This window comes from Paramisgurnus dabryanus, chromosome 7, assembly GCF_030506205.2.
Source record: "Paramisgurnus dabryanus chromosome 7, PD_genome_1.1, whole genome shotgun sequence".
Lineage (NCBI taxonomy): Eukaryota > Metazoa > Chordata > Actinopteri > Cypriniformes > Cobitidae > Paramisgurnus > Paramisgurnus dabryanus.
Window position 1 is genome coordinate 24,192,087 of NC_133343.1, and position 27,162 is coordinate 24,219,248.

Sequence of the window (27,162 nt, forward strand, 5' to 3'; positions counted from 1 at the left end):
TCAGTCAGGATTGGGATATAGGTCACATATGTAAACCTGACTTCTACACTTTAGGGTCCATGTGAGTCTTAATAAAAATTCAATTCATGAACAGTCTACTGTGAAAGCCAGTGAAAGCATTACTGAAAACAAAATGACCTACAGGTCTAAACCTTTCATCCCCTGACAAAGAAAGCAAGATTTAGTATGTAGGCCACATGAAAAACGGAAGGAAGATGCCCTTTGCTTTCTTCTCACATTGTTACTTTTTAAAAGACTGCAATAGCTTTTAGCCGTGCTATATTTCACATAAAATGATATTTACTTAGTTACTTAGCATGCAATGCAGAATAACAAATCAATTACGTTTGATTTTATGTGATTTAAGGTCCAGTAACTTACAGTTTGCTGTCTGCATTTCCAAATAAATCAAATACACATTGACAAAGTACCCAGTCCCACGGCTGTCTGCAACATGCGTGTTTATTCAAATAAGTCATTTTTACATATTTTTTGCTGAGTGTATGTCTCTGAACATTGCAGTGTGCAGATCTCTGCAAACTTTCATTTTAAGACAAGGAAGAGAAGGTCATTGTTCTAGGAAACATTAGCAAACCTGTAAATTAAATGTACTCTAAACTGAGCATTTCATACATTAACAATTAAATTGCTGTAGCTTGCGCATTTGTCGTCATACTAATTTACTTTTTATAGAGTATATGCAATGACAAGCCATTAATGCTCCATCAAGACAAGTCAATTTAGATATGAAAAAAAAATGCTTTTGATGGGTTCATAGAGGTGCTTTCTTTAATGGATAATTAGATAATAGGTTAGCTGTTCTGTGCTTTAAGTGTACTTTAAGTGTACCATGTATGTAATGTTGTACCTTTTGGGTACATTACTGTACCTTAAAGGGATACTTCACCGATTTAGCATTCAGCTTTGTATCTGTAGAAACCCGGCAGTATTACTGAATGACCATGTTTCCCTCCCTCATTTCCCCCTGAGAGGAGAGATATCTGCATTTTGGTTCTGCAAAAAAGTCCTCCGATGATGTAATATGACGATTTTTGCATCATCGGAGGACTTTTTTGCAGAACCAAAATGCAGATATCTCTCCTCTCAGGGGGAAATGATGGAGGGAAACATGGTCATTCAGTAATACTGCCGGGTTTCTACAGATACAAAGCTGAATGCTAAATCGGTGAAGTATCCCTTTAAGGACCAATTGTCCAACTGTACATGAGGTGTGACACGCTTCATCGTTACACTCTAAAAATGGCTGGGTTATTTTTGACCCATAATGGGTAAATATTGGACAAAACACATGCTGGGTTAAAAATTGACCAAATGCTGAGTTATTTTAAATCAACTGCTGGGTTATTATACCCCATGGTTGCATAACAGCAACACAACATTGGGTCATTTTTAACCCAGCACGGGGTATTTTTTAACCCAGCACGTGTTCTGTCCAATATTTACCCATTATGGGTCCAAAAAACAGCCATTTTTAGTGTGTATGCTTTGTTGGCTCCTAGTTTGGCCCAAATTGGGGAAAGTTGCAGTTCTCCTGTAAATTAAGTAGTTCCAAATATAAAGAGCTTCTGACATTTGGAGACGAAATGTAGATATGTACAGCACATTTGTCACATATTTTATCATTTATTAGATTATCCTGTCTCGTTGATTTTGTTTGGCAGTTTATAGTTCAGGTGTGGAGTTTATTAATAATATGCTTTAATGGAGATATGGGAATACACGTCTTTATAGCATCACTATTAATATAAAGGGCAAAATTCTGCTACTGCATCCTTATCGTAAAAGTGTCATGCCATCAAAGTTAATTCTTTTTTGAGTACTATTCTTAATTATTTCAACAGGTTTTATATACAACATGATCTCACGGAAAGTCATGTTAAAGTCATGAAAAAAGTGATGAATTTATTTGTGTCCAAGGCACGAAATTCAGCTTTTTTTGTGACTGTAGCACGAATTTCTTTATCGTGTCAAATTTCTATAAATAGTTTTTCATGTCCGTGGCACGATTTTCTTTTTTGTGTCATTTTATGTATTGTTTACTCATTTTTTTCCTAATTTAAAATCATTGTCCCTTGGGGTTTTTCAAGACTACAACAAGACTTTCCGTGAGATCAGTCTGTTTATGTACTGTATATCTGGTTTTAAGATTCTGCAGGTTTAACTACAATAGTTTACAATGATTAAAACTCCTAAACCCTATTATTAGGGTTGGGCAGTAATGGATTACATGTAACGTGATTACGTAATCAGGATACAAAAAACTAATAACTGTTATCCGTTATGTAAAAAAACATAGTAATCAGATTACAGTTACATTCTGTAAAAATTGGAATACTTTCTGGATTACAAAGGTTTACACAAATTTTCAAGCACTGCTTGACTGTACAGCAGGGGTGGGGAACCCTGGTCCTGGAGGACCCAGGGTTCCCCACTCCTGCTGTACAGTAATGTGACCAGATTTTTTTCAAATAAAAACTAGGGATATGTCCAAGTTCAATAGTTAAAATATCATTGACAGGGGCATCGCTAGACCCCTTTTACTGGGGAACGTGCCCCAGTGTAAATCTTTTGTGCCCCGGTGTAAATCTCAAGTTTAAATTTTAGCAGTTAACTAGTGCAATCCTTTACAAAGACAATCTCTGCAAAAATAGATCTTTATGCAAAGTAGTTACCCAATTTAGGCTTGTAAAGCGACGAAGCAGTCGCACTGACGAGTGCACGCACTTATCCATGTCCGCGTGCACGCACTTATCCATGTCCGCGCGCACGCACGTATCCATGTCCATGCGCGTTTGCGTTCACCGCGCACAACCGCATTCAAAAGGTGACGCCACGCGAGTGCTTATGATAACATAACGAAACTAAAGTTAGTTAATAATAATGCTAATCTTATTTTGACTGGATCATTATTGGCTTCTGTAGATGGACATAAGAATTTTGTGCAAAGCAGGGAAAGGGAAGCAGAAAGGAGAGATGATGAGTACAAACTCCTCACCGCACTGTAGAATAGTGGGTTAAGCAAAGGACATTGTATAGAAGTTTTGCACACTTCTTAAACACAGCAGGCTTTAAAAACAAAGTCAGCAAAAAATGGGGGGCCTGTGCCCCAGTAGAACTTTATGTCTAGCAACGCCCCTGCTTTTTTGAATGTTTTCTTCTTTTGATTGTTGTTGGGTTACTAATTCAATTAATTTTTGTAAATTACTTTTTTCCTTTTTAGTGTAATTTTAGTGTCATTAAAGTTACTTCTAAGTTACTACTTCAGCTGATTTCATAGCATTGTAAATGTGGAACAGAATGAATGATGCAAAATGTAAAAAAATATATATATACATATATAAATGTGACCTTGAAGGAATCCAAAAGTAATCAGATTACTGTACATTACTTTTATATTTTGGTGCTTGGATTAAATTACTGAATGCTTTTTTATGAAGTAATTTGTAACCGTAACGGAATACATTTAAAAAGTAACCCTCCCAAGTCTGGCTATTATGAATTTTAATTCATGTTCATTTCAATGTTCACTACATTTTAATGTATAAAGATAAAAGGTTTCCAGTATGCAAATTTTATCTGATGATCTTGACGTACTTACAGTAGCTTTTGATATTGTCAGGCTGACAATAGCAACATTGGCAAGATCAGTCTAAAATGCACCACCCACCTCCCAATGTTCACAGTACCCAACAAACCTGAGTTTCTAGATGATGTACCTACCCCAAATCCAAATACTTTTGTGCAATCAAGTTGTCAAAATAGCATTGTTAATGAAAAATAGGTCAGGTTTCATTTGGAACCCGTGACAGCTTTTTAGTCGGAAATAGGCAGCTTAACCCTTCAATCTTTTGACTACTTAATCCCAGAACATTTGTCTTTTTTAAGCATGTACATGATATCTTTTGATATGTAGTCAATCATTTTTAATCTATTTTGTCTTCACTGTAGCTGTTTGACAATATTAACTTACAAACGCCTGAATTAGATATTAAGTATTTGTGGGCAGGTTTAGACAAGTAAAGCAAAACTGTAGTTATTGACTGTCATTGGGTGCACACATAATATTTAAGATAAATCCAAAACATTGGGAAAATGGTGAGTATCACTGGCTTGTGCAAGTAACTTGAGAACATTGTTATTTGTAATTGTACATATTTGTACATCATTATTCAGGATAAGATTCTGCCTTTTACAAGGCTGATAGAATCACAAACCTACTTTTTTATTTACAAATCCATTGCTTAGATAGGAATTAAGGGAAATGCTGGAACTTTTATATTGTTAAGCTTAATGCAGTGGACTAACACCAAACAATGTATCTGGAATAACTTTATAATAAAGTATATGAAAAAGTACTTTATATGGACCAGGGCTGGATTAGCCATAGATGAGACTGGGCGAGGGCCCTAAGGCACAAGGCTATAGAGGGGCACCAAGGGCTCCAGACTGCCACCAAAACAATTTATAAGTACTCGCACATGTGCGGACACTCGTGACAAAAATACGGAATGCACGATCGGGATTTAACCGCTCAATTGTATGATGCGTTAACCGTTTAATTCCATCATGCACTTAGTTAAATCTACCGATGGGTCTATGCAGCACGGGTAAACCGCGGGAAAATGCGGGTTTAAAAAACATTGCAGAGATGAGAGCAGGGGCAGTGCCCCCCCCCCCCAAACAGGTTGTTGTGCCCCCCTACAAAGTTTTTTATTACGTTAATATATATCAAGAATAATTAAAAAAAATTAAACATTGAATGTTTCATGACTTGTAATGTAATCAAATGAGGAGAATATAGTTGATATATGTTTTCTTTCATTAAAATAGACCAGTTTCTCTGATTGGATGTATTGCGGAGTCTCACCGTCTTACATCTTTAGCATATTTGTGATTTGATACTAGCAACGTTTTTTTTTGCGGCATTTTATGGATTGTCTGAAATATGGATATTAGAACATTTAGAATGAACCAGCACCGCCTGCTTCATCTTAATTCATGCAAACACAGATTGGCTCAAACTCAGAGATTAGAGGTCGAGGTGGAATTTACAAATCTACAGGACTGTTTTAAGGAAGTTTAATGTTTGTACACGCCGTCTTCAGCTATTTTAAAGGTAAGTTAGCATTGTTTTAAATTACATAAGCTTAAATGTGAAGTGTGGCTATAGACCATTAACAACATTACGACGTGATTATGGTAAAGCGGCTTTTTTAAAGCTAGGACGCGGTGTGCGCTGCGCTATGAAACCCATTCATTTCAATGGCTTGCGCCGTGCGAGGGTGGTTTGTTGTTGCGTCGAGCGCAACGGAGCTCAGCTTGCGCTCACGCCGTGGTCGAAGTTCAATAGTTTTGCGCATAGTTTGTGGCTTTTGCACTTTATACGGGAAATGAGCTGACAGTCTGTACCAGTTGTATGAGTGTGTGCTTGCTGTATTTGTTGTTTTAATGTCTTGTTTTTGCAAGTTATTTTTGCTATTGCGTGCAACCCCCCCCCCCCCCCCCCGTTGGAAGCCAAGTGCCCACCTGTTATTTATGCCCTCAACTGATGTTTATGTTGTTATTGGCCACCAGTTGTGTGATTGCAGTACCAGTTTTAGCCACAAGTTTTGTGATTGCAATACCAGTTTTGGCCACAATCCTACATACTGTCCCTTTAAGGAGATTGTATAATTCTTTGGTTCATAACTTCCTATTCTAAAAGTTTCATAAATTGTGCATAATGACAGAGTTAAGTCTATTTAGTATTTTTCAGTAATGCAGTTTTTTTTTTTGGAAAATGTAAGCTAATTCAAAAGTTAGTCTGGAGCCCTGAATGACTAGAGTTTTAAAATATATACAATACTGTGCAAAAATCGTAGGCCACCATCACCAGCTTTGTTGTTTTAATGTCCATACATATATTTCTTTTTTAAGATACAAACCTTAAAACCGTAAATACTTGACACTTCAGCTTATAATTTTATTCTTTTTTTAAAACTACATACACATTTCCTGTATTTTCTGGTTGTATTCTAATAAATAGACTGAACATTAATTATATATGATCACTTTACAATTGCAAAAACAACAAATCTTATGGTAGCATGGTAGCATAAGACTTTTGCTCAGTATATATATATATATATAAACTTTTTTTTTTTTCGTGAGGGGGGCACCTCAAATGTGGTCAACTTGTGGGCACTACACTGTGTTAATCCAGGCCTGATATGGACCCCGGAAAATAAATATACAATCGCATATGTTTCTGGTTTGCTTTTCAAAAGATACAGACACAGTCCCAGACAATGAAACTGCATTCATTTGTTGGTGTGGCATGTTTTGCTTTCATGATAGCAGATCATTTACAGCACATTTTACCTTACCGGTAATATTAGATCTATTTGTAAAAGTGCTGGCATTTTCTCTTTGGTTGAGCTCTTTCACTTTAGTGTTAAAAATTAAAACTAAGGATTGTTTTTTAGGGAATAAACACAAACCTTGACAGAAACGGGAACATTGGAAATAAAATACTTTATGCATTTGAATACACAACAAACATTTCTGACTAATGAGATTTCATGTACTTTTTAATACAGATGAAATTTGTTGTGTAAGGAACATTTTTAAAAATTCATCGAAACCTTTGCACTGGTCAAATCTGGTGTGCTTCTGATACACATGAGAACCTCTTATTGGCTTTGTTTTAAGTTTTAAATGACATAAGGCTGAGTAAATGATCACACAATGTTCAGTTGTGTGAATTGGGGTTTAACTTCCGTAACAAGTGAGTTGGATGTCAGAGAAAAAATGCTAATAAATCCTTGCCAAAAATAACCTTGAAAAATGTATTCTAATTAATGATATAAGTACACCAACCATCCACAACGTCCTGCACAGACTACACAGCATGACATAAACAACAAAGCTCATGGGTTTGAGTCCTGGGGAACAGACAACATTTGCAGCTTTAAAGCACTGCTGTCTCTTTGGACCTAAGTGTCTGCTAAGTAAAAAAAAAATGAACAGCAGTGTCATGTTGTATAGGAACTATGCTTCAGAGTAAATAGTGACCATTATTGCTTAAATTATTACTGCTTTTGGGTTTAAACTATTATTTAAATGATGTACTGCTATTAAAGGGATAGTTCACCTTAAAATGGACATTCTTTCATCATTTACTCATCCTCATGTTGTTCTAAACATGTATGATTTTCTTTTTTCTGATAAACACAAAGGAAGATATTTTAAGAAATAATGGTAAACACACAGCTGAACATGACCATTGACTTCCATAGTAGGAATATAAAGTATGATGGAATTTAATCAACTGTGTGCTTACCATCATTTATCAAAATATTTTCTTCATCATTTATCACAATAATTCCAAAATATAATTTTCCTACTATGGAAGTCAATGGTCACCATCTGCTGTGTGTTTACCATCATTTCTCAAAATATCTTCTTTTGTGTTCATCAGAAAAAATAAATTCATACAACAACATGAGGATGAGTAAATGATGACAGAAGTTTTCATTTTAAAGTGAACTATCCCTTTAAGATGATGTTGGCATTATTATTTAATAATAGAGTCAAACTAATTAAACGGGGCACACAAACTATGCTCTCTGAAAAAAAGAAAGAGGTGGAATGCTGCAGTTATGTCAGTTGTCACGGGTTGTCCCTTTCATCGGTGACAGACCTTGCTCTTAAGAAATGACTGGAATGTATTACCAGGAGAATAATATCCTGTAGACAAAAGAAACCTGACTCTAAACACGAAACATCAAATGTGTAAACACATGGTGTATGGCATCTTCACACGTCTTCGTGATATCTTTTCTATAACACACTGTTCCATAGTTCCAGCCCTGGAATCTGAGTCAATGAGAAAAGTATTCAGCAGAAATAGATCACGAGTAACTGTTAAAACTTCGCTAAAACAATGTTATAGTTGATGGCCTTTCATTGCACAGTGCTCTAAAATGCTTAATTCTGATTGGCCAGTGGTGATTCCCAGACAGTGCAGACGCGTCGGAAATATCTTGAGGGGCGATCACATGAATGCATTTAATTCTCCCAGCTAGAAAATACATATAGTTGTTATATGTTCCTTAAGTTTTAATTAGTGCTGGGCAAAGATTAATCGCGATTAATCCCATACAAAATAAAAGTTTTTTTGCATAATACATGAGTGTGTGCTGTGTGTAATTATTATAAATACACACACATCATCTAGTTTTAATGCGTTATAAACAAACATCTCGGTATTACAGCCACAAAAACTGCAGATAGTGAGCACGTACAGAGCTCTGAACACTTACTATATACAAAAAAAGAAATTCATACCCACATATTAGCACAACACTGCTAATTTTGAGCTCAGACCCAGAGGTAGTGGCAGTTGCTGTAGTTTCTTTTTAATCCATTTTCGAATGTCCATTTTGAAATTAGTTAACGTAATATAAAACCTTAAAATAATGGAATGTTCATATCCTTCGTGTTTGCTTTCATTAGTTCGTAGTTTACGTAATTTTATTGGGTGGGGGAGCACACTTAGTCAAGCGACCAATCAAAATCCGACCATGACTCACAGACCGTCCTTAACTAAAATATTGGGTAACACTTTAAAATAATGTTCATTAGTTAACTACATTAGTTAACATGAACTAATGATGAACTGCACTTATACAGCATTTATTAATCTTTATTAATGTTAATTTCAACAATTAATAATACTTTGGTTAACGTTAGTTAATGCACTGTGAACTAACATGAACAAACAATGAACAGCTTTATTTCTATTAACTAACATTAACAAAGATTAATAAATACTGTAACAAATGTATTGCTCATGGTTTGTTCATGTTATTTAATACATTAACTAATGTTAACTAATGAAAATTATAACCGGTGATAGTATGGATATACACCCCCTCACGCCCCCTACAACCGACACCCACCATCCCCCCAAACTTTGCATCTTGGCTTAAAGCCGTTAGAAAACAGATTTGCAAAAGGTTTGCATTTCTTACAAATGAGCTAATAAAATATGTAAAATCTATATTTTGTATCTATATTTACTAATGTGGCAAGTCTCTGTGTACATCAGTATATCACGCAAAAAAATCCCTTCAGGGTTATAAAGACCTGTCAGCTTCAACTCCCGTTGGGATTTATCCTGCCAACCAAATTAAAAACTTTTAAATGTTTTTATTATTTTTACTTTACTCATTTACATGAACATAAAAATGACTGCGCATTTTATACATGCTGTTATGCGTAGTGAAGCAAAATTCCTTCACTTTGTAGTGAAGTTGATCGATGAAGCTTTGTAACAGATGCGCAGACTGTCTGATGTGTTATGTAACTCGTGACACACTGTAAGATATTCTGAGTGCCTGGTGTGAGTGACTGAAATACAAAATGCTTTTGACAGATTGTTATTTATTTATTTTTACATTTCACAGCCCAACTCCTTACTGCCCATTTGCAGCTGTATGTTTTCCTTTTATTGCACAGGGACTGAGGGACCAGAGAACATTTTTAACATTATTTTCAGGCTACACATTTGTACTTATTTGTATTTCGGTACCTACTGTATTTGTTTGTGTGTGTGTCCTGGAAACTTTCTCGTGCATGAATTATTAAATCACAAAGAAAAATGTCTTCAGACCAAGAATATAATCACTTCCCCTTTAAACAACATTGTAATGGACACCATGCATGTAGAGTTGCTACCCGTTTTCTTTTCATTGGTTTGCAATAACCACTGGCGTCCTTACAGCAAATGCTTCATAAAATATATCAAGAAATAAAATGGGGTTTAGTAACATTTATCTGTAGATAAGATGCATTAAAATCTAGAAACATTGGTTCACTGAGTTAATAAAAAGTGGGTGCTAGTAAAAGCCACAGAACCAAAACTGCAAAATGTTATTTTGTGCCACACATGATTAAGGAATAAGCTAGACTTACAGTGAGAAGTTTTGTGATGGTGTGCCACAATAGCAGGTTGTTCAGTTACTGGAATATTGTACATACAGATGTGGCCTTTAAAAATGCGCGTTTCTGAGAGCAGAATGCCGCGGAGACTTCCGAAATTCTGCGAGATCCCGCAGAAGGGGAGTTCGGTGGGGGACGCAGGAAATATAAAAACCTGTAGAGGGCAGGCGTGTTTCATGTAGGCCATACTGACGACAATGTGTGTGCTCGACTTCATGCTTAGCGTATACTGTATGATATTGAAGTAACATGACACGGATTATCAATGTTTAGGCGATAGACTTTGATGTCATACAAATGCATGCTTTTTGGCAAACATTTTGTTGGCGAAGTTTTCTTTTGCCAGTTACATAAACAGTCACATATTCTTCATAAAAATCCGACTCTAACGCGCATCATTTGTCTTATTTTTTCCGTGTACTTACAGTAGAAGAGACGTGATGTATGATAATCGAGTCTTATAACAAAATAATTCGCGAAGACCTTTGAAGAGACCGAGCGCATTTACGCAATATCATTAACTAGTTTATCTAATTTTACATTTAGTTCATTTTTGCATCTGAACGTTTTAATAGCTTTAACATGGTTGTGTTGCACTTTTCTGCATTACTGAACAGTAGGCTACTTTTTATATTATCATGTTTCCATTTACATGGTATGAAACACGATAAAAAGTATGCAATGGTGTTTAATACATTTCACTGAGAATTTGTATAATATGTTATACTTTTGTACTAAGGAAATAAAATCCTATTGTGAGTGTAAATATTCATAAATTGGAGGAGTTTCTGAGGTGTTTGTCATCGGCAAAATGTGCAGTTTCTTTGTTGCTGATTAAAAACCGTTGGCTATGTGATTGTTTAAAATTGACATTTTTTCTACTTATTATTAATTTATTTTTTGCCTACATTTACTCAAATAATATCAATGTGAAAATATAAGTAATTCATACTTCAAGTTAGGCGTAAAACTTACACATTTTTGATGTCAAATAGAAATAATAATAATTTGAAATATGCAATTATTACAGTTTAAAAAACTTAAATATATTACTCTGACCTTTTAAAATATATTGACTAAAATAATCTGTAAATGTAATACTTATATTATTAAGGCGTATACATCAAATAATATATGTACATTTTACACAAAATATCTGTTCTATTTTAAGTAATTTATTTTCCAACTAAAAAAATCGCATAACTGCATTAAGAGATTTTATTAAGTTACTTTAATCATTTATTTTAGAGATATTTACAAAGCCACTGAATCATTTTTAACAGTGTGTACATTATGACCTTACGGTAGACTATTATTAAATGCATATAAATAAAAATATGTAAAACTAAATAAAAAATATATCATACACGGACTGTATGTAAGCATACGTTTTCTTGTTCGGTGCACGTGGGTTTAAATGCCGTTTTTCTAAAGAAGAATTTTAAAACTTTATTGGTGGTAGTTGAGAAGAATTCCTTTTTCCATTTCTAAATCATTTTGAGCGCAATATAAATATATCATATTTTTATTCTTATTATATAAGAATACGCAATTTTTACAACATTTTTAACATATGGAAAATATACGTTAAGCATGTTGTGTGAATTTCCTAATTACAAGCTTTTGATGAAATTGCACCAAAACTAAACGTGCATAAAAACATAAAAAAGTAATTTAAATAAGCGAAAAATCTTTTTTATGAGCTCAAAATGTTGAATATAATGTGCTATTGCTGAAAATTGCCCATCTCTAAAGGAGAATATTCATCTTTAAAGTTGAAGAAACAAAAAATTACTGACAAGCATTCTCAAATATAGCCTATATATTCTGCAAGCACTCAGTTGAGAAGAATTCCTTTTTCCATTTCTAAATCATTTTGAGCGCAATATAAATGTATCATATTGTTATTCTTATTATATAAGAATACGCAATTTTTACAACATTTTTAACATATAGAAAATATACGTAAAGCGTGTTGTGTGTATTTCCTAATTATAAGCTTTTGATGAAATTGCACCAAAACTAAACGTGCATAAAAACATAAAAAAAAATCATTTAAATAAGCGAAAAATCTTTTTTATGAGCTCAAAATGTTGAATATAATGTGCTATTGCTGAAAATTGCCCATCTCTAAAGAAGAATATTCATCTTTAAAGTTAAAGAAACAAAAAAGTACTGATAAGCATTCTCAAATATGTATATTCTGCAAGCACTCATTTATCCATAATGATGTAATTTATTTTTTAATAACATATTGTCGCTGTCGGGCAAAGATACTCTCTGGACACCAAGACCATGTCTATGGGTTCAAGAATAACAAAATATTGGCCATTTGAAACTCGAAAGTCATCACTTTATTTTGTCCCATTGTTTTCCATTTTGCGGGTGATAAAACTCCTGTGCACGTCGTTCAAATTCATTGAAATTTTGTTCACTTGTAGTTTAGCAAGTATGTATAATACAATTTCAATAATGTTTTTACACTGCACATCGTCTGAGGAAATCCGAAGTTGCGTCGAGGGGAACCAAGCTGACAGCCGCGACAGCAGAGATTGTCACGTAGTACCTACAAAAGGGTACCTGCAGCGATATCATTCTGGCTTGGTGGGATGTCAGCCAGCGAGAGTCCTCTGATTCTGGCCTTGTTCTTTTACTCCTCAGAGTCTAAAACCAGGAGGGCATATTAAGTATTCATTGTATTTTCATTTTAACAGAGCAGCTATGGTTGCGCGTTTCACACACCTCTCCAAACCACGTTGTTAACACTATGCTTGTTCGACTTCATGCGGCGCCACAAGAACCGACAGCCGGATGACGTCAGAGTACCGCGAGAATGATTCAAGAAATCATATTTCGCCTCGCTCTCGCGATACTGTGACGTCTTCCGGCTGTCGATTCTCGGGGCGCCGCATGAAGTCGAACAAGCCTATTGACAGCAGCAAAAGCTACGCATGCGCTTTTAACTTGTAAAACTCAAAGGTGTATGGGTAATGTAGTCTCTGCTCTCGGTGGGACGAATTAGGTAGCTTGCATTGTGAAGGGCGCTTTGAAAAGCGGCAGCGCAGCCAAAGGATTAAATTAAGCCTCTGATTTAAACAGATGTGCAAATGAGCGTTCTGGTACGCTAGAAGTACGTTCTGGGCGCAGGGAGAGGTGGTGGTACGCAAGAGCTATATTTGGAAGTGGCGGTACTGAGTACTGGCGCCTACCGGCCCACATTAAAGCACTGGCGGTAGCAAAGATAGACGGCCCTTTGAAAAGCAAAAGAAAGCTGATAAAAATGAGAAACCCACACTGAAATAAATTGGAGTAGGATTTAGGCTACTTAACAAAATCTAAACATTTTTCACTCAGAAAAGGCTAGTAAATATAAACAAAATTATCAGCAGCTTTAACTTTATTACTTTTTTAATTTTAATTCACTCTTTGTTTCAGCGATGTTTATAAATATACTATATTTTTGCATTTTGATTACAAACTGTTCTACACTGAAAAGAAACTAATGTAATCTTCATGATTTAATCACGTAAAACACAAGTCTAAACACAAGCACCACTTTTCTGAATGATGATAATCACAAACATCCCAGAGTTTGTAAACCAATTGTTTGTAAACATATTTAATGCTAACTACTTAAAAATTCAGAAAATATTTTTTACAGTGTATAAATAAAAAGACATGAAGGAAGTTAATTCCAAAATGTAATTAATTGTACATGGTTTAGCTGCTTGTTTTAGCAGCTACCAGTGACACAGAGTCAAGAAATTAAAAACCACCCCTAGGTCTGCCAATTCTTTGCCAACCCCCAATGCTAATCGATCACCTCATCATCAGGGAATCAAAAGAAAACCGGTTTATCCAGTTTTCACCATCGCGTTGGGTTTTAATTTCAACCCTTGCAGTTTCTTTGTTAAAATGCAATTTAAGCAAATAGGCCTAATACATACGCTGTATGTTATTTTAAATGAATGTTTATAACTTATAAAATTAAGTGGATATCAGGTAACTTAATTTGACATATGTTGATATAACCTAGGCTCTTTTTGTTATGAAACATGTTCAATGGTTACAGTGCCTCATGGTGGGGTTGAACCCCTGGTTCAGTTTACCCCATCTGGTTCACTTTGCCCCACAGCCACCGTTTTGGAAAACTGCCTAGCTTAGTAATTCAGGCTAATCTTTAGCTACATCATTCACATGGTTTTATACATTAGCCTATCACCAATATGTATGGTATAAATATTTAGACCTGGATAAATCTACTTTGACATAACAGCCATTATACCTGGTATGTATACATTTTACTTTGATAGGATAAAAACTGTTTTTTTTTTTTTTTTTAAATCATACTTTAATCATAACTCTTTAATTTGTCCTTCTCTGTAACATTGCCAAATATAAATTATGGTTGCTACCTGTATTTGTGGTCACACGGCTACAAATCTGTATGGTTGCCTAGATAAAGGGGGTGGGTCAACTTACCCACTGGCTCACTTTGCCCCACTCTCCCCTACTTGGTATTGAGAAACGGGCATTGTTTATCGAAGCCGGAGCGCGAGCTACAAACTACAGAGCGAGTGCGCGGGTGCACAATGGTGAAAGAGCAACACACGATGTAAATAACTAAACCAGTGCTCGCAGTACAGACACTTTATATTTTAGCGTACTGCGTACCTTCACTTTCTTTTGCGTGCCACCACTTCTCATGTTGCTGGTACTTTGCCTTAAAGAGTCAAAGGGCGTTTCTATGTGGCGCTGCGCAGACAGTTCGGCAACTAAGACATCAAAGTACCGCGAGAGCAAGTCGAAATGTTACAAATGGTCCGACTTTACCTTTGCTCTCGCGGTACTCTGATGTCATACGCCGACCAGTCAGCGCCGCACCATTTAAAGTCGAACACACAAAGCGTCAAGGCAGGGCCGCTGGAAGTCATTTTGAACAGGGGGTGCTGTGAATTTTTTTAACCAAAAAACCTATGAGCCTATAGGCCTATTTAAAATACATTTTAAAAATAAATACATTGAGATTTACTACTTTATTGTCATATACACTTCAGGGCACACAGCCAGGGTCTGAAACACAGACATCATCAGTTCTCAGATGAATATGCGCTATTAATCAGAAGCAAAAATACTTATCCCAGGGGGAATTACTTTCGTTACAATTTACATACAACATATAATATTATAACAACATATAATATTAGGCCTAATTAAACTTCACAGTTTTCAATGTCCATGCGGACGAACATATTTTACTTTCGTTTTTAAGTTAAGATCACACGTCGATTAACAGATGTAAAATATTCTCACATTAACATACCTAGTATATTTTTATATAGATCTTTTTTTACTAAATAGTAGGCTACTATTACTGTCTTTTTTAAACATATAAATAATTCATAATTTGAACAAAAATAATGATGGGTTTAGTTCTGATATTGTATACTTTTATAAAGAAAAACATGGTGTATAATTACATTTTTAGAATATAGGCTTTATATAAGGTTTGTACTGTAAAAATACTTTATTTGTTACAAACAAAAGATAAAGAATTTACAAACGTGTGGAGAGCCATTTCAGCACTTGGACAGCGAAATGTTTTTTTTAAAAGCATTACTTAAAATGTTTTCTCATTTCACCATATCTACAGGTGCAGAGTCATTATATACAATAAATCCGTTGGGTAGCATTTTAAAAAAAACATTTAAAAGTAGATGCATTTGTTTAAAGCAAAGCATTTATTTACTTAGCTACAGATGAAGCAGCTCTTTGCGCCTTCTAACGTCTCATAATTGGTCATCATTTATGTCCAAGAGACTCAATAATAATCTGTTACATTTTAATCCTTTAATTTTTCATATTAAAAAGCGTTTTTGTGCTGCTGCGCATCCATGTAATAAACAAACCCGCGTTGTCATTCCGTTAATACGCATATTATCAACGCGCTCTTTACTCGAACAGAAAAAAACTCGCCTCGCGAATTGCGCCGGTTGTATAATAGAGATTCCAAAGTCTCTCATGAGCTAGAGGACTAATATCCAGGGAGTTCAGTATTTCTGTGTGGGCATGCATCAGGGAAAGGTGTGTCTTTTCTGGGTCATGGTGCTGCATACCAATGTCTTCAAAAGATGCAAGGCGGAGAAAGTGCGCTCGGATGAGGCCACGGATAGGCACAGTAATGAAATTAAAATCCAAAATACACGTAATAACCTACGTGTGTCAAAAATAATTTCCTAAAATATTCATAAGTAATATATCAATTGTGCAAAATATTTTAACCTAAAAAAAATATATTTCTCGCCTTCCCGCGACCATGCGTCAAGGTCTGGAGGAAAATGATACCTGCCCGGATCCCACGCACGCATCTGCAGTTATATACATTTTACAAAACCAGTATTCATTAGATTTTAAGAACTTTTTTGCCACTTTTAAAACTGTAAAACTAAATAAAAAAGATATCATATGCCGAATAAGCATGTAAGCATATGTTTTCTTGTTCGCTCCACGCAACACAGGTTTAAACGCCGTTTTTTTTCTAAAGAATAATGTTTACACTTTATTGGTGGTGGTTGAGAATAATTTATATTGCTTGCAGAATAATGTATATTGCATTTTAGCGCAATATAAATGTATCATATTGTTATTCTTAAATTAAAGAATACTAATATATTTTTTACAACATTTTTAACTTTAAAACATACATATAAAGATGCTTTGTACAATAGCTTTGCTTCTGACAACAATTTTCTGTAATAAATCAGTAAATGAATCACAAAATGTGTTGAAAGTGGCGAATAAAATGCTTGTCAATTCAAACAAAGGTGTATAAAACCGCTTTAATTAACAATAACTAAACTGTGCTCTTTTGCATACCTCTACTTTTCTCACGTCTTTCTTTATACCACCTTTATCTTTTTAAAATCTTGCCACTTTTAGAAATAATTTGTTTGCATTTTTTGTATACTGCACACTTTATTTGCATCAACTATACCCATAATAACATTTTCTACGTTTTCCTTTCAATAAGGAAATCTGTTTATTGTTATGAATAACGGCTGAAAGGATTAAAAAAAATCATAACACTGACTGCCTATATGCGCAAGAAAGGTATTATTAAAGTTTTAAATATGTAAAACTAAATAAAGATATCATATGCCCACTGTACAGTATGTAAGCATAGGCCCATGTTTTCTTGTTCGCTCTGCGTGGGTTTAAACGCTATTTTTCTAAAGAATATTTTTTTAACTTTATTGGTGGTGGTTGAGAAGAATTCCTCTTTCCATATGTATAGCATTTTAGCGCAATATACATGTGTCATATTATTGTTCTTAATATATTAAGAACAATAATACTAATATATTTTTACAACATTTTTAACTTTAAAACATGTATTTTTATACCACATGAATCTCTTTAAAATATTAATACTTTTAGAAAAACGGACATAATTATTAATATTATAAACAAACAATGAAACGGTGTCAAAATTCGACAACACAAATAATTAAGATATTCATTGTAAATAGAGTTAAGGGTATTAGGCTCACACTAAATTCTTTGTTGCACTTAGTATAAATGCCCATTGCACGTACAGTCATCTTAATATATGTATGCGCTGTTATGCTGGCAAGAAGGGGTTGACGTCACTTTGCTGTTTTAATAGAAATATTAAATATTCAGCAATGCCCTTATTAACTTCTGGAAACAACCGCAATGACAACGCATATAAAAATGTAGTTTTTTATGCGCCACCTGGTGGATTTTCTGTGAAGCGAAACACATTAAGGGAAAAGGGAAAGTAGCCCCCCCGAAAACACTTGCAGAATTCTGCGTGACTCCGCGAGACGATTTGGCGAATGCCGCGGGAGAAAACGCGCGTTTTTAAAGGCCACATCTGTACCACTATATAAGACGCTGTCCTCCAAAAAATAACGACCTCATAAGTCGTTTGTGCAAGAACCTTATTAGGACGTAAACTGACGTGTTAAGGCATTAGTGTCCTCTAGCGTCAGTAGCTTATAAATACAACCTGTTGTTACGGTTTAAGTTTTTGCCTTATGCATCAGATTAGACACATTTAATTTTGTGAATTTGTAAATGTAGAAACTGTTTCATAAACATTTATGGTTTTAAAGATATTTTGGAGCATCTAACCCCACCCTCACCCTTACCCTAAACCCAACCACTTCTCAACCTTATAAAACACAACACACAAGTAAAAGTACAGTCAGGTATTTATTGCATAAAACAGTATAAAAGTATTACAAACCATTTGCGTTGCAAACCTTGCGAACTGAAGCCATATGATTACTTTATATGAAGAACTCTGTGATCAAAACGCAGTCAGATCTCATTCAAACATAAACCAGCATGACGTAGTCGGTCACAAGAGTCAAAAGCGCTTCACATTCTTAGCTAACGTAATGATGCAATCGCTCACGAGGCACCTGAATATTGTACATACCACTATATGAACATTGCATACGTTTTTGACATGGGAGAGACCACAACCTATATATATACCCTTTATTTTACCAGGTGATGTCCCATTAAGATATTCAAATCTCTTTTGCAAGGGAGCCCTGGAGCAACAATTACACAGAATCACAGAAACAGACACAACAAATATTGGCATATATATATATATATTTAAACAACAGTACGAAAAATTATAATAAATCTTCACTGACAACAAACATGTTACAAAAGGACTTAGTTATATAATATACAGCACGGTAGTAGTATTGTACAATAGTCAATAGTACAATATGTGCAAGGCGGTTATATCTGTAGATCATAAAAGGTTAAAGGAGGGACAAATATGCATGAGTTTAAAATGAGAATCAAACCTTTTCAAATTAAAGGTTAAATGCTTTGAAAGTGCAATACACAATGGTGCAACAAATCTGATGATTTTTTTCATGTGTTGCATAACAAATTCATATCACTGCATATATTAAGATCACCATAGCGTCCTCAGCCAATCTACAGACTTCTTTATGTGTGTGTGTCTTTGTGGGAGTGTCTAGTTGATGATGTAATGACACACCCCAAAACCTCAATATAAAACATATATGATGACAGGTAAGTCACATGTTTCTCTAGAACAGATAGAGACCAAATTAAAAAGAAAAGATTTTCGCAGTAATCTCCAGAACTCTTCAAAATGAGCAAAAATACCAATATTCGAATCAGTCTTCCAGCAGTCTGCTTTGTCTGGCAGATTGCTATGATCATTTTATTTGGTGTGTTCGTACGTTATAATGAGGAGTCCGATGCCCACTGGCATGAACACAGGAGAAAGAGAAACATTTCCAGTAATTTAGAGAATGACTTTTACTATAGATACCCGAGTAAGTATCATCACCCTTATTTACGCTGCGGTACTGCAATTGTTTGTGCATCTTTTATGTTTTTATAATATATCAACCTTTTTTTGTTGTGTCACATCAGGCTTTCAGGATGTGCATGTAATGATCTTTGTCGGTTTTGGGTTCCTCATGACTTTTCTGAAGCGCTATAGTTTTGGAGGAGTCGGCTTCAATTTCCTCATCGCAGCCTTTGGGATTCAGTGGGCTCTGCTGATGCAAGGCTGGTTTCATTATCTTGACGATGAAGATTGGAAGATAAAAATTGGGATTGAGAAGTAATTGATCATTCGTGACCTACTTGGGTAGCACACTTGTAAAGAATAGCAATTACTATAGTCGCACAGAGCATTATGAAAGCTTTCCTGTATTTCATCAAGAGCATGGCACTAGCAATGCCTAGGTCTTGGGTTCGGTTCCCATGGAATGCACAAATTTATAAATTGTATAGCTTGAATGCAATGCATAATGTATTTTGGACAAATACATGATGTACTATAGATGTCCAAAAGTAGATTTTGTGATAACCATCTGTGTGACATTTTTTTTAAACAATGCATAATAAATAGAACACGATGATAGGTTGTCTTACTTTTTTTTCTTAAACAGCCTCATCAATGCAGACTTCTGTGTGGCCAGCTGTCTTATTGCATATGGCGCTTGTCTTGGAAAGGTCAGTCCAGTCCAGCTCATGGTCCTAACGCTGTTTGGAGTAAGCTTGTTTGCAATTGAGGAGTATATTATTCTCGAACTCCTTCATGTAAGTTTGAATCCACCTTTTTCTTTCAACGAGTTAAATAAATCTTGAAATTAATCACTTTTGATGAAAATAGGTAAAAGATGCTGGTGGTTCCATGGTCATCCACACTTTTGGAGCATATTATGGTTTGACCATATCTCGGATTCTCTATCGACCAAATCTGTCTCAAAGCAAGCCTTTACATGGATCGCAGTACAATTCAGATGTGTTTGCAATGATTGGTGAGTAACAAATCAAGTATGCTTTCGATTGTCCTATGACGTATTAATCACATGTTATTACACGATGTGGAATGTAAGGGACTATTCAGAATTTTTTTTTTTTCGCAGGCACTCTCTTCCTTTGGATGTACTGGCCCAGTTTCAACTCCGCCATTGCAGATCATGGAGATGGTCAACACAGAGCGGCTATAAACACGTACCTTGCACTGGCTGCATCAGTTCTCACTACTTATGCTATTTCAAGTCTTTCACAGAAACAAGGAAAGCTTGACATGGTAAAAATGCACAGGCTTTCTGTAATCATTTATTACAAACATGCATGATGTTAGCATCTGGATATTTTCACATTATTCAGGTGCACATTCAGAATGCCACTTTGGCCGCTGGGGTCGCAATGGGGACTTCTGCGGAGTTTATGATTACGCCATACGGCTCACTGATAGTGGGTTTCTGTTCAGGCTTGATTTCCACACTTGGATACTGGTTTCTGACTGTGAGTCTCTCCATGTTTTACAATACAGAGTCATGGCTTGAATATGCTAATATCAGTTATTATACATATATACATACAGAAACACCTTAAATGTAACCATGCTGTATGTAAAATATTATTTTGTGTTTCTTTGTGCAATAATAGATAATTGTCAAAATAATTAAAAATGCTTGTGTTTACAGAAGAATTCATTAATTTATTAATTAATTGTAATTATAATTATCATTTGTCCTTGCAAGCCCTTCTTGGAAAAAACTCTGAAGATACAGGACACGTGTGGTGTACATAACCTTCACGGAATTCCTGGAATTTTAGGAGCAGTTGTTGGAGCAATCACAGCAGCTGCTGCCAGTAGTTCAGTTTATGGAGAAGAGGGGTAAGTGTGTGTCAATGATACAGCAATCACAGTGTTTTCCAGCTTTCTTTTGTAACTTCTTTAAATTACCTTATGCTCAGTGTCCTATAGTCATATGTAAAGTCACATTGTCATCCAGATTTACCACTTAGGGCTATAAGAATATTATTTAATGCCAGTCTGCTTTTTACTAAGACATTCTTGTGTGATATGATGCATGTTTTTTGTCATCGGTTAACTGTTTTGTTTCAAATGTGACACTAAATATTTATTAAGTGTATGTATACAGTATGTATGTGTATATATAAGTATTATAATACACTGTTAATTGTCAAAGCTGCTCTACATTAAAAATTACTTTAATTGGTAACACCTAGAAAAAAGTTTGATAAACTCAAATTTTCACACATTGGCAGTGATTCAACTTAAAAAATGACTCAAATTTTCGCACATTTGCAGTGAATAAACTTGTAATAAAAAAAATGCTCCAATTGGTAACACCTTAAATATTCAAACATTTTCAATTTAAATTTTTACTTAAAGCTAGAAAATTTAAAAAATCACCCATTCCCCACCAGCCCTTTTTTAAAGTTGCCTTTTTATTTAATTTTATTTAAATTAAATTATATTTAAATTTTCATCTAAAAATTATATAAACATACAATATATCAAATGAAAGAACAGACCCTCTGCTTTCAAACAAACAATAAACAAACCAAATGGGGAAAAAACGTTTCATCCTTTATTGTTTATCTGTTTATAAACTCTTAAATATTTGTATTTATCTTCAAAAAAAAAAATATATATATATATATATATATATATATTTGCAAAAAGCTGAAATAATTGCATTTTTTGTGAAGAAATTTTGTTAGAGATCCATTTTAGATCTATAATCAAAACATACATGTAGTGTAAAATTAATAAATAATTGTTGTGACATCTAGTGGATAATCGCAGTATTACAGATAACCATTAAAACTCATCAGGAACACTTTCTTTTTCATGCAAATGTTTTCTCTTAATTGATGAGATAACTCGTCAACGGTGGGGAATGAGTGAAAGTAATTTTTGAAGTTGATCCAATTTTTACAGTGTATAATAAATATAATTAGCAAATAAAATCTGATTTGTGGTTTATTTGATGTGGTTTCTTTTTTAGGCTGCTTAAAACCTTCGACTACTTAGCCATTTCTGACAGAACCGTCAACATTCAGGGAGGTTACCAGGCTGCTGGTCTTTGTGTAGCATTAGCGTTTGGACTTGTAGGTGGCGCTTTGGTTGGTGAGTGCAAATATACCAGGTAAACTATACTTTATGATAGGTGTTTTGTGCACTATTGACCCCATTCAATGTTTGTTAGGGGGCATTCTAAAGCTGCCAATCTGGGGAGACCCATCAGATGCCAACTGCTTTGACGATGAGGTATATTGGGAGGTATGCAAAATCCAAATTATTATTTTTTCTAAACACCCAGCCATTAAAAAGACAATAATAAATAATTAATGTCGATGTAAATAGGTTTCATTAAAATAAAATCCAGATTAATGTGCTCTGTGTAATTAACATATTCAGCCCTAAACTAGTCCCCTGCTGCTCTGAGAAATGTTTTGGCTGAATAGATTCACTCATAAATTCAATGATGGGCATTTAAATAAGATCATCTTATTTTACTATGGATATTATTAAGAGGATTTTAAAGGTGCGGTGAATCGAGCGTTTTCATTGTTTTTTTATAATATTGTCTGAGGTCTACATATGACGTTCACATGGTTTTACATCCAAAAACATCAATAGCAATACCCTGGTTTTAAGGCTGGCTTGAGAAACACTCTGTTTTCATGGGGGGGCACCATTGCAGACTTGAAAGTAAACGCCCACTGCTATGATTGAATAACAGTTTTTCGTAGTAAACTAGCTTTCAATCATCTGTCATTACATGGAGAATTAAAAACTTCCGATGTGGAAAAATAGATGTGAAAAACATTCAAGAACCTAGTGTTTGCTAGGCTTGATGTCAATAAAAGTTGATATTTCAGAAACAAGGATGTTTTCAGTTTTGAAATGTACAGGATGTTCATTTCGGTACGATGACCTTATATATAACAAAAGTTTAGGTTAAAATTGATTTCCTAATTCATCGCTCCTTTAACAAAGGCCAGCTACTGGTCTCATACATTTGAACAACGAATGTTGAAATAAATAAGTGTGCTAGACACACTGATCTATATAAATGACTGGATTGCGCATAGAACGCTTGACGTAACCGAGTGAGGTGAAGCCAGCGCAGAGTTCGAGCCGCCATCTTGGTATACCCAACCGGCAGAGAGCGCCATTGACTTCCATTCAAAATTATGATCAAAATTTACCCCCTTTACAGCGTATAAGTTACATAAGGTTAATTTTTAGGATATGTGTACGTTAATTATTTGTTAATTCTGGTGTTATTTGCAATGTTTATGTTTTAATCGGGCAGGATAATGGATTTAGAAAAAACCGTTAAAGTGAGTGTGTCTGTTGCATTTGTTAATGACACGGGTATAAATAAAGCTTTTTTTGACATTCAGCTACACTGTGACGGTCAGCGTTATTTCTCTAAATAAGTTTAGGTAACATGTAAGTTTAGATAACATAATTACAAAACTAGCAAATTATTGCATGCACATACGGTACAAAGCATGATTATTTATTTAGATTTCAGAATGAGCACGTTTATTGTCATTAATACTAAATATGCTGCGGTCTGTCTGCTGATCTGATACTGTAATAAAGATGAATGTATAATAACTGTTTAAAACGCAAATTGTACAACTTTCAGTAAATAACTATTTACATGCTTTGGACGTTTGTGTTGTAATAATGTGCATGGTAACTTCACATATAAAAACGAAGACGAGTAAAGTGATGTTTTATCATTAAAATCTGATAACGTCCATTGATTTAATAGAACGTTTGGGTATACCAACATGGCGGCGCGGTGGCTTCACAAGTGTGACGTCATGCGCAATCCAGTCATTTATATAGATCAGTGGCTAGACATCAAGTTGGACACTGAGCCATACTCCTTAGCATGCATCATCCTAATATGCTATTGATGAATTATTTATCTAAAATTTAATATTTGCATTTAATCTTAGCTTCCTGAGGAGGACCATGACAATGTCTCCATACACCAAAACGTGAACCATGTTGCCCCCATAAGTATGCCCGCAGATCTGTAAGTATTGTTGACTAATGCCGCAAATACCCATGCTACTTAAGACTGTGGTTTAGGGTCATAAATGTCTGTATATTATGTCAATAACTATATAGCAATAAAATATTGGTAGCTATGTATAAGCAACCTTTATGAAATAAACTGTTCTTCTGGTAATAACTCTTTAAATCCAGTTACAGTTATGACATGTTAACAGCTGTCAAAATTGCAACGTTAAATTATTTTTAATAAAACATTCTTAAAAGTTTGACCTTTCTTATGTACACAGATAAACGAAGCAATCTATATACCGAGAATCAATGAAATCACAAAGACTCTACACGCTGAACTCCTCAATGGAAATTTCCAGTCATGTGCTGCAGGTTATACATTGTCATAATCCCAAACCATCTTTTTAATAGCACCTGACAAACAAGTTTTTTCAATGTTGCTTCCACAAAAACAAATTCAAACAGATGTCTCAGTGTCTGACTTTTTAAAATTCTTTACATTCCAACATGGCATAAGAGCTCATTAAAACCTCATGACATCAAGTTAATAAAGAAACCTATCAGTGTTTGTAATGTCAATGACCTTTCTAGAATAATCATCTAAAACCTGTATGACCTTAATAGCGCTTTATTCTGGTTTGTTAACTGTTGATGTAAATAGTTTCCATTAAAATAAAATTAAAATTAATGTGCTCAATGAAATTAACAGATTCAGCCCTAAACTAGTCTCCTGCTGCTCCGAGAAGTGTTTTGGCTGAATAAATTCACTTATAAAGTCAATGATGGCCATTTAAATTAGATCATCTCATTGTGCTGTGGAGATTTTGAAGAGGTTTTTAACAAAAGCCAGCTATAAAAATCTGGAAAACTATACAATAATGCTGCCCTACATTTGAATTACAGGTGTTGAAATAAACATGTAATTTAGTTACACTCCTTAACATTCGTCACCCTAACATATTATTTGCCTAATAGTTGTATATATGTTTTTTCTTTTTCTTTTTTGTCATAATAATGTAAATCTGTACATTCACGTTATTGTATGTGCAGACACACATTAATATTAGTCAATGTGACATGTATATGCATTGTTCAGTGTTTGTTTATACTTGTGCCTAAAAATGTAATACTCATAAGTTTATATCTATATCCTTTTCGATTGTATTCTTTTTTGAGTTCATTATATGCATTGTATTTTCTGCATTTGTTTACTATATGTTTTATTATAATAATTTAAAATATATTAATAATATATATAAAAATGTGCTAAAAATATATTTGATGAAATATAATTTGGAATATCTTTATAAAATATCGTTTTCACAAATATATTTTTAAAAATTTGTGTATGTTTTTGTATATCCAAGTCAGATTGTAAGAAAAACTTTGTTACAAACATGACATGTTTAAAACGGTTAAACTTAAAAAAAATTAACTTTAAAATAATACTTTTTAAAAATAACTTGTATTTAGCATACAGTATATTTATTTTAAATATTTTTAGCCAATAAATTTTTTTGTAAATGTAAAATTAGAAATACGTTTGCTTTCCCTTGAAATACATTTGGGAAAATATGTTCTATGAAGATTAAAACTAAATATAAATTAAAATATATATTTAATGAAGCTACAAAATGTATTTAGCATATATTTAAAACAAATGTATACTTTTTTTTCTTTGTATTATTATTATTATTATTTTGCAGTTTATACAGTATAGTGCCATAGATTACCAGGTGTGTATTAAATATATGGTCCAAATTGTGTATTCTGATAATACATTTTGAAGACCATTTTTCCGATTTTTGTTGTTACTTCAATACCCAAATATCAGTTGTTAATAGCATACAATTTAATATTTCTCACTTAAAAACTATTGTATTTTGTATTTTAATAATTTCAGTCGTCATATAAATGATTCGACATTGGAAAAACAGTAAAACACAGGACTAATTCTCTGTGTTCAGTATTAATGCAAAGTGTCCTTTGCATTCTATTAGCTGAGATGCCAGTGGGCATGCTATAGTTTCAGTCACAATGGAAAGGTCACAAGAATAACTGAAGTGATCATTGCCTCTCTAGCACGGATGCTCTCACATGGATGCTGGTGCTATTGTAACAGGCACTTACAGTAAGTTTCAACAACAGTAGACATCAAGTTCAACAGTGGACAGTGACATCAAGTGCAACTCAATTTTAGTGCATTCTTCATGACACTGTGTCTGCTATATAGCCTATTATAAAAACAATGCGTGATAATGTAAGCCATCTATTTATATTCCAGGGTAAGGCAAATGCTTTCTGTACATCTGGTTGTTCAGGTATTTCCTTTCACGGAAAGATACAGTATTCATAACTGTAACTGTGTCCTTCCCTATAATAAGATCAACAGTTTTGTGCATTTTGTGCAACTACAGAAAGATTTCCTTATGGAAATGTACAGACAAAGACAATTTCGTGAGAATAAAGAGGTTTTCAGTAAAATGGAAATTTATATAAATAAAATACAAATAAATGTGACTGAGACTATTTACCAATATCATCATCAAAGAGACAGAACTTGCAGAACTTATTTTATTACCTTTCATTTTTAAGTAATGGACTAAAGTCCTAGCAAGAACAATTGAATTTACACAAAAAAATGTAATCAAGTGTGAAAACTGAATAGCAAACAGAAAGCAAAACTGAATAGAATGTAAACTGACACCGGAGAGAGCAAGTCTCTTTGTAACAGATGACATGCTCAAACT

General features: G+C 34.2%; 1 protein-coding gene across 1 annotated transcript; it reads left to right on the top strand.

Moving 5' to 3' along the window:
- Nucleotides 1-18,788: 18,788 nt before the first annotated feature.
- rhcgl1 (Rh family, C glycoprotein, like 1) lies at nt 18,789-25,743 on the top strand. Its single transcript, XM_065272673.2, has 11 exons — nt 18,789-19,361; nt 19,462-19,654; nt 19,986-20,136; nt 20,210-20,357; nt 20,466-20,632; nt 20,713-20,850; nt 21,090-21,226; nt 22,368-22,489; nt 22,569-22,642; nt 24,343-24,422; nt 24,691-25,743. Exons 1-11 carry the CDS (start codon nt 19,175-19,177, stop codon nt 24,692-24,694), a joined length of 1,401 nt encoding a protein of 466 aa, XP_065128745.1. The 5' UTR covers nt 18,789-19,174; the 3' UTR covers nt 24,695-25,743.
- The last annotated feature ends 1,419 nt before the right edge of the window (nt 25,744-27,162 follow it).

Bases quoted from the DNA above. Each gene is read 5' to 3' on its own strand.
- rhcgl1 (XM_065272673.2), top strand. From the start codon at position 19,175: ATGAGCAAAAATACCAATATTCGAATCAGTCTTCCAGCAGTCTGCTTT. The intron at 19,362-19,461 runs GTAAGTATCATC...GTGTCACATCAG, and splicing joins CTTTTACTATAGATACCCGA to GCTTTCAGGATGTGCATGTA. The intron at 20,358-20,465 runs GTGAGTAACAAA...TTTTTTTCGCAG, and splicing joins AGATGTGTTTGCAATGATTG to GCACTCTCTTCCTTTGGATG.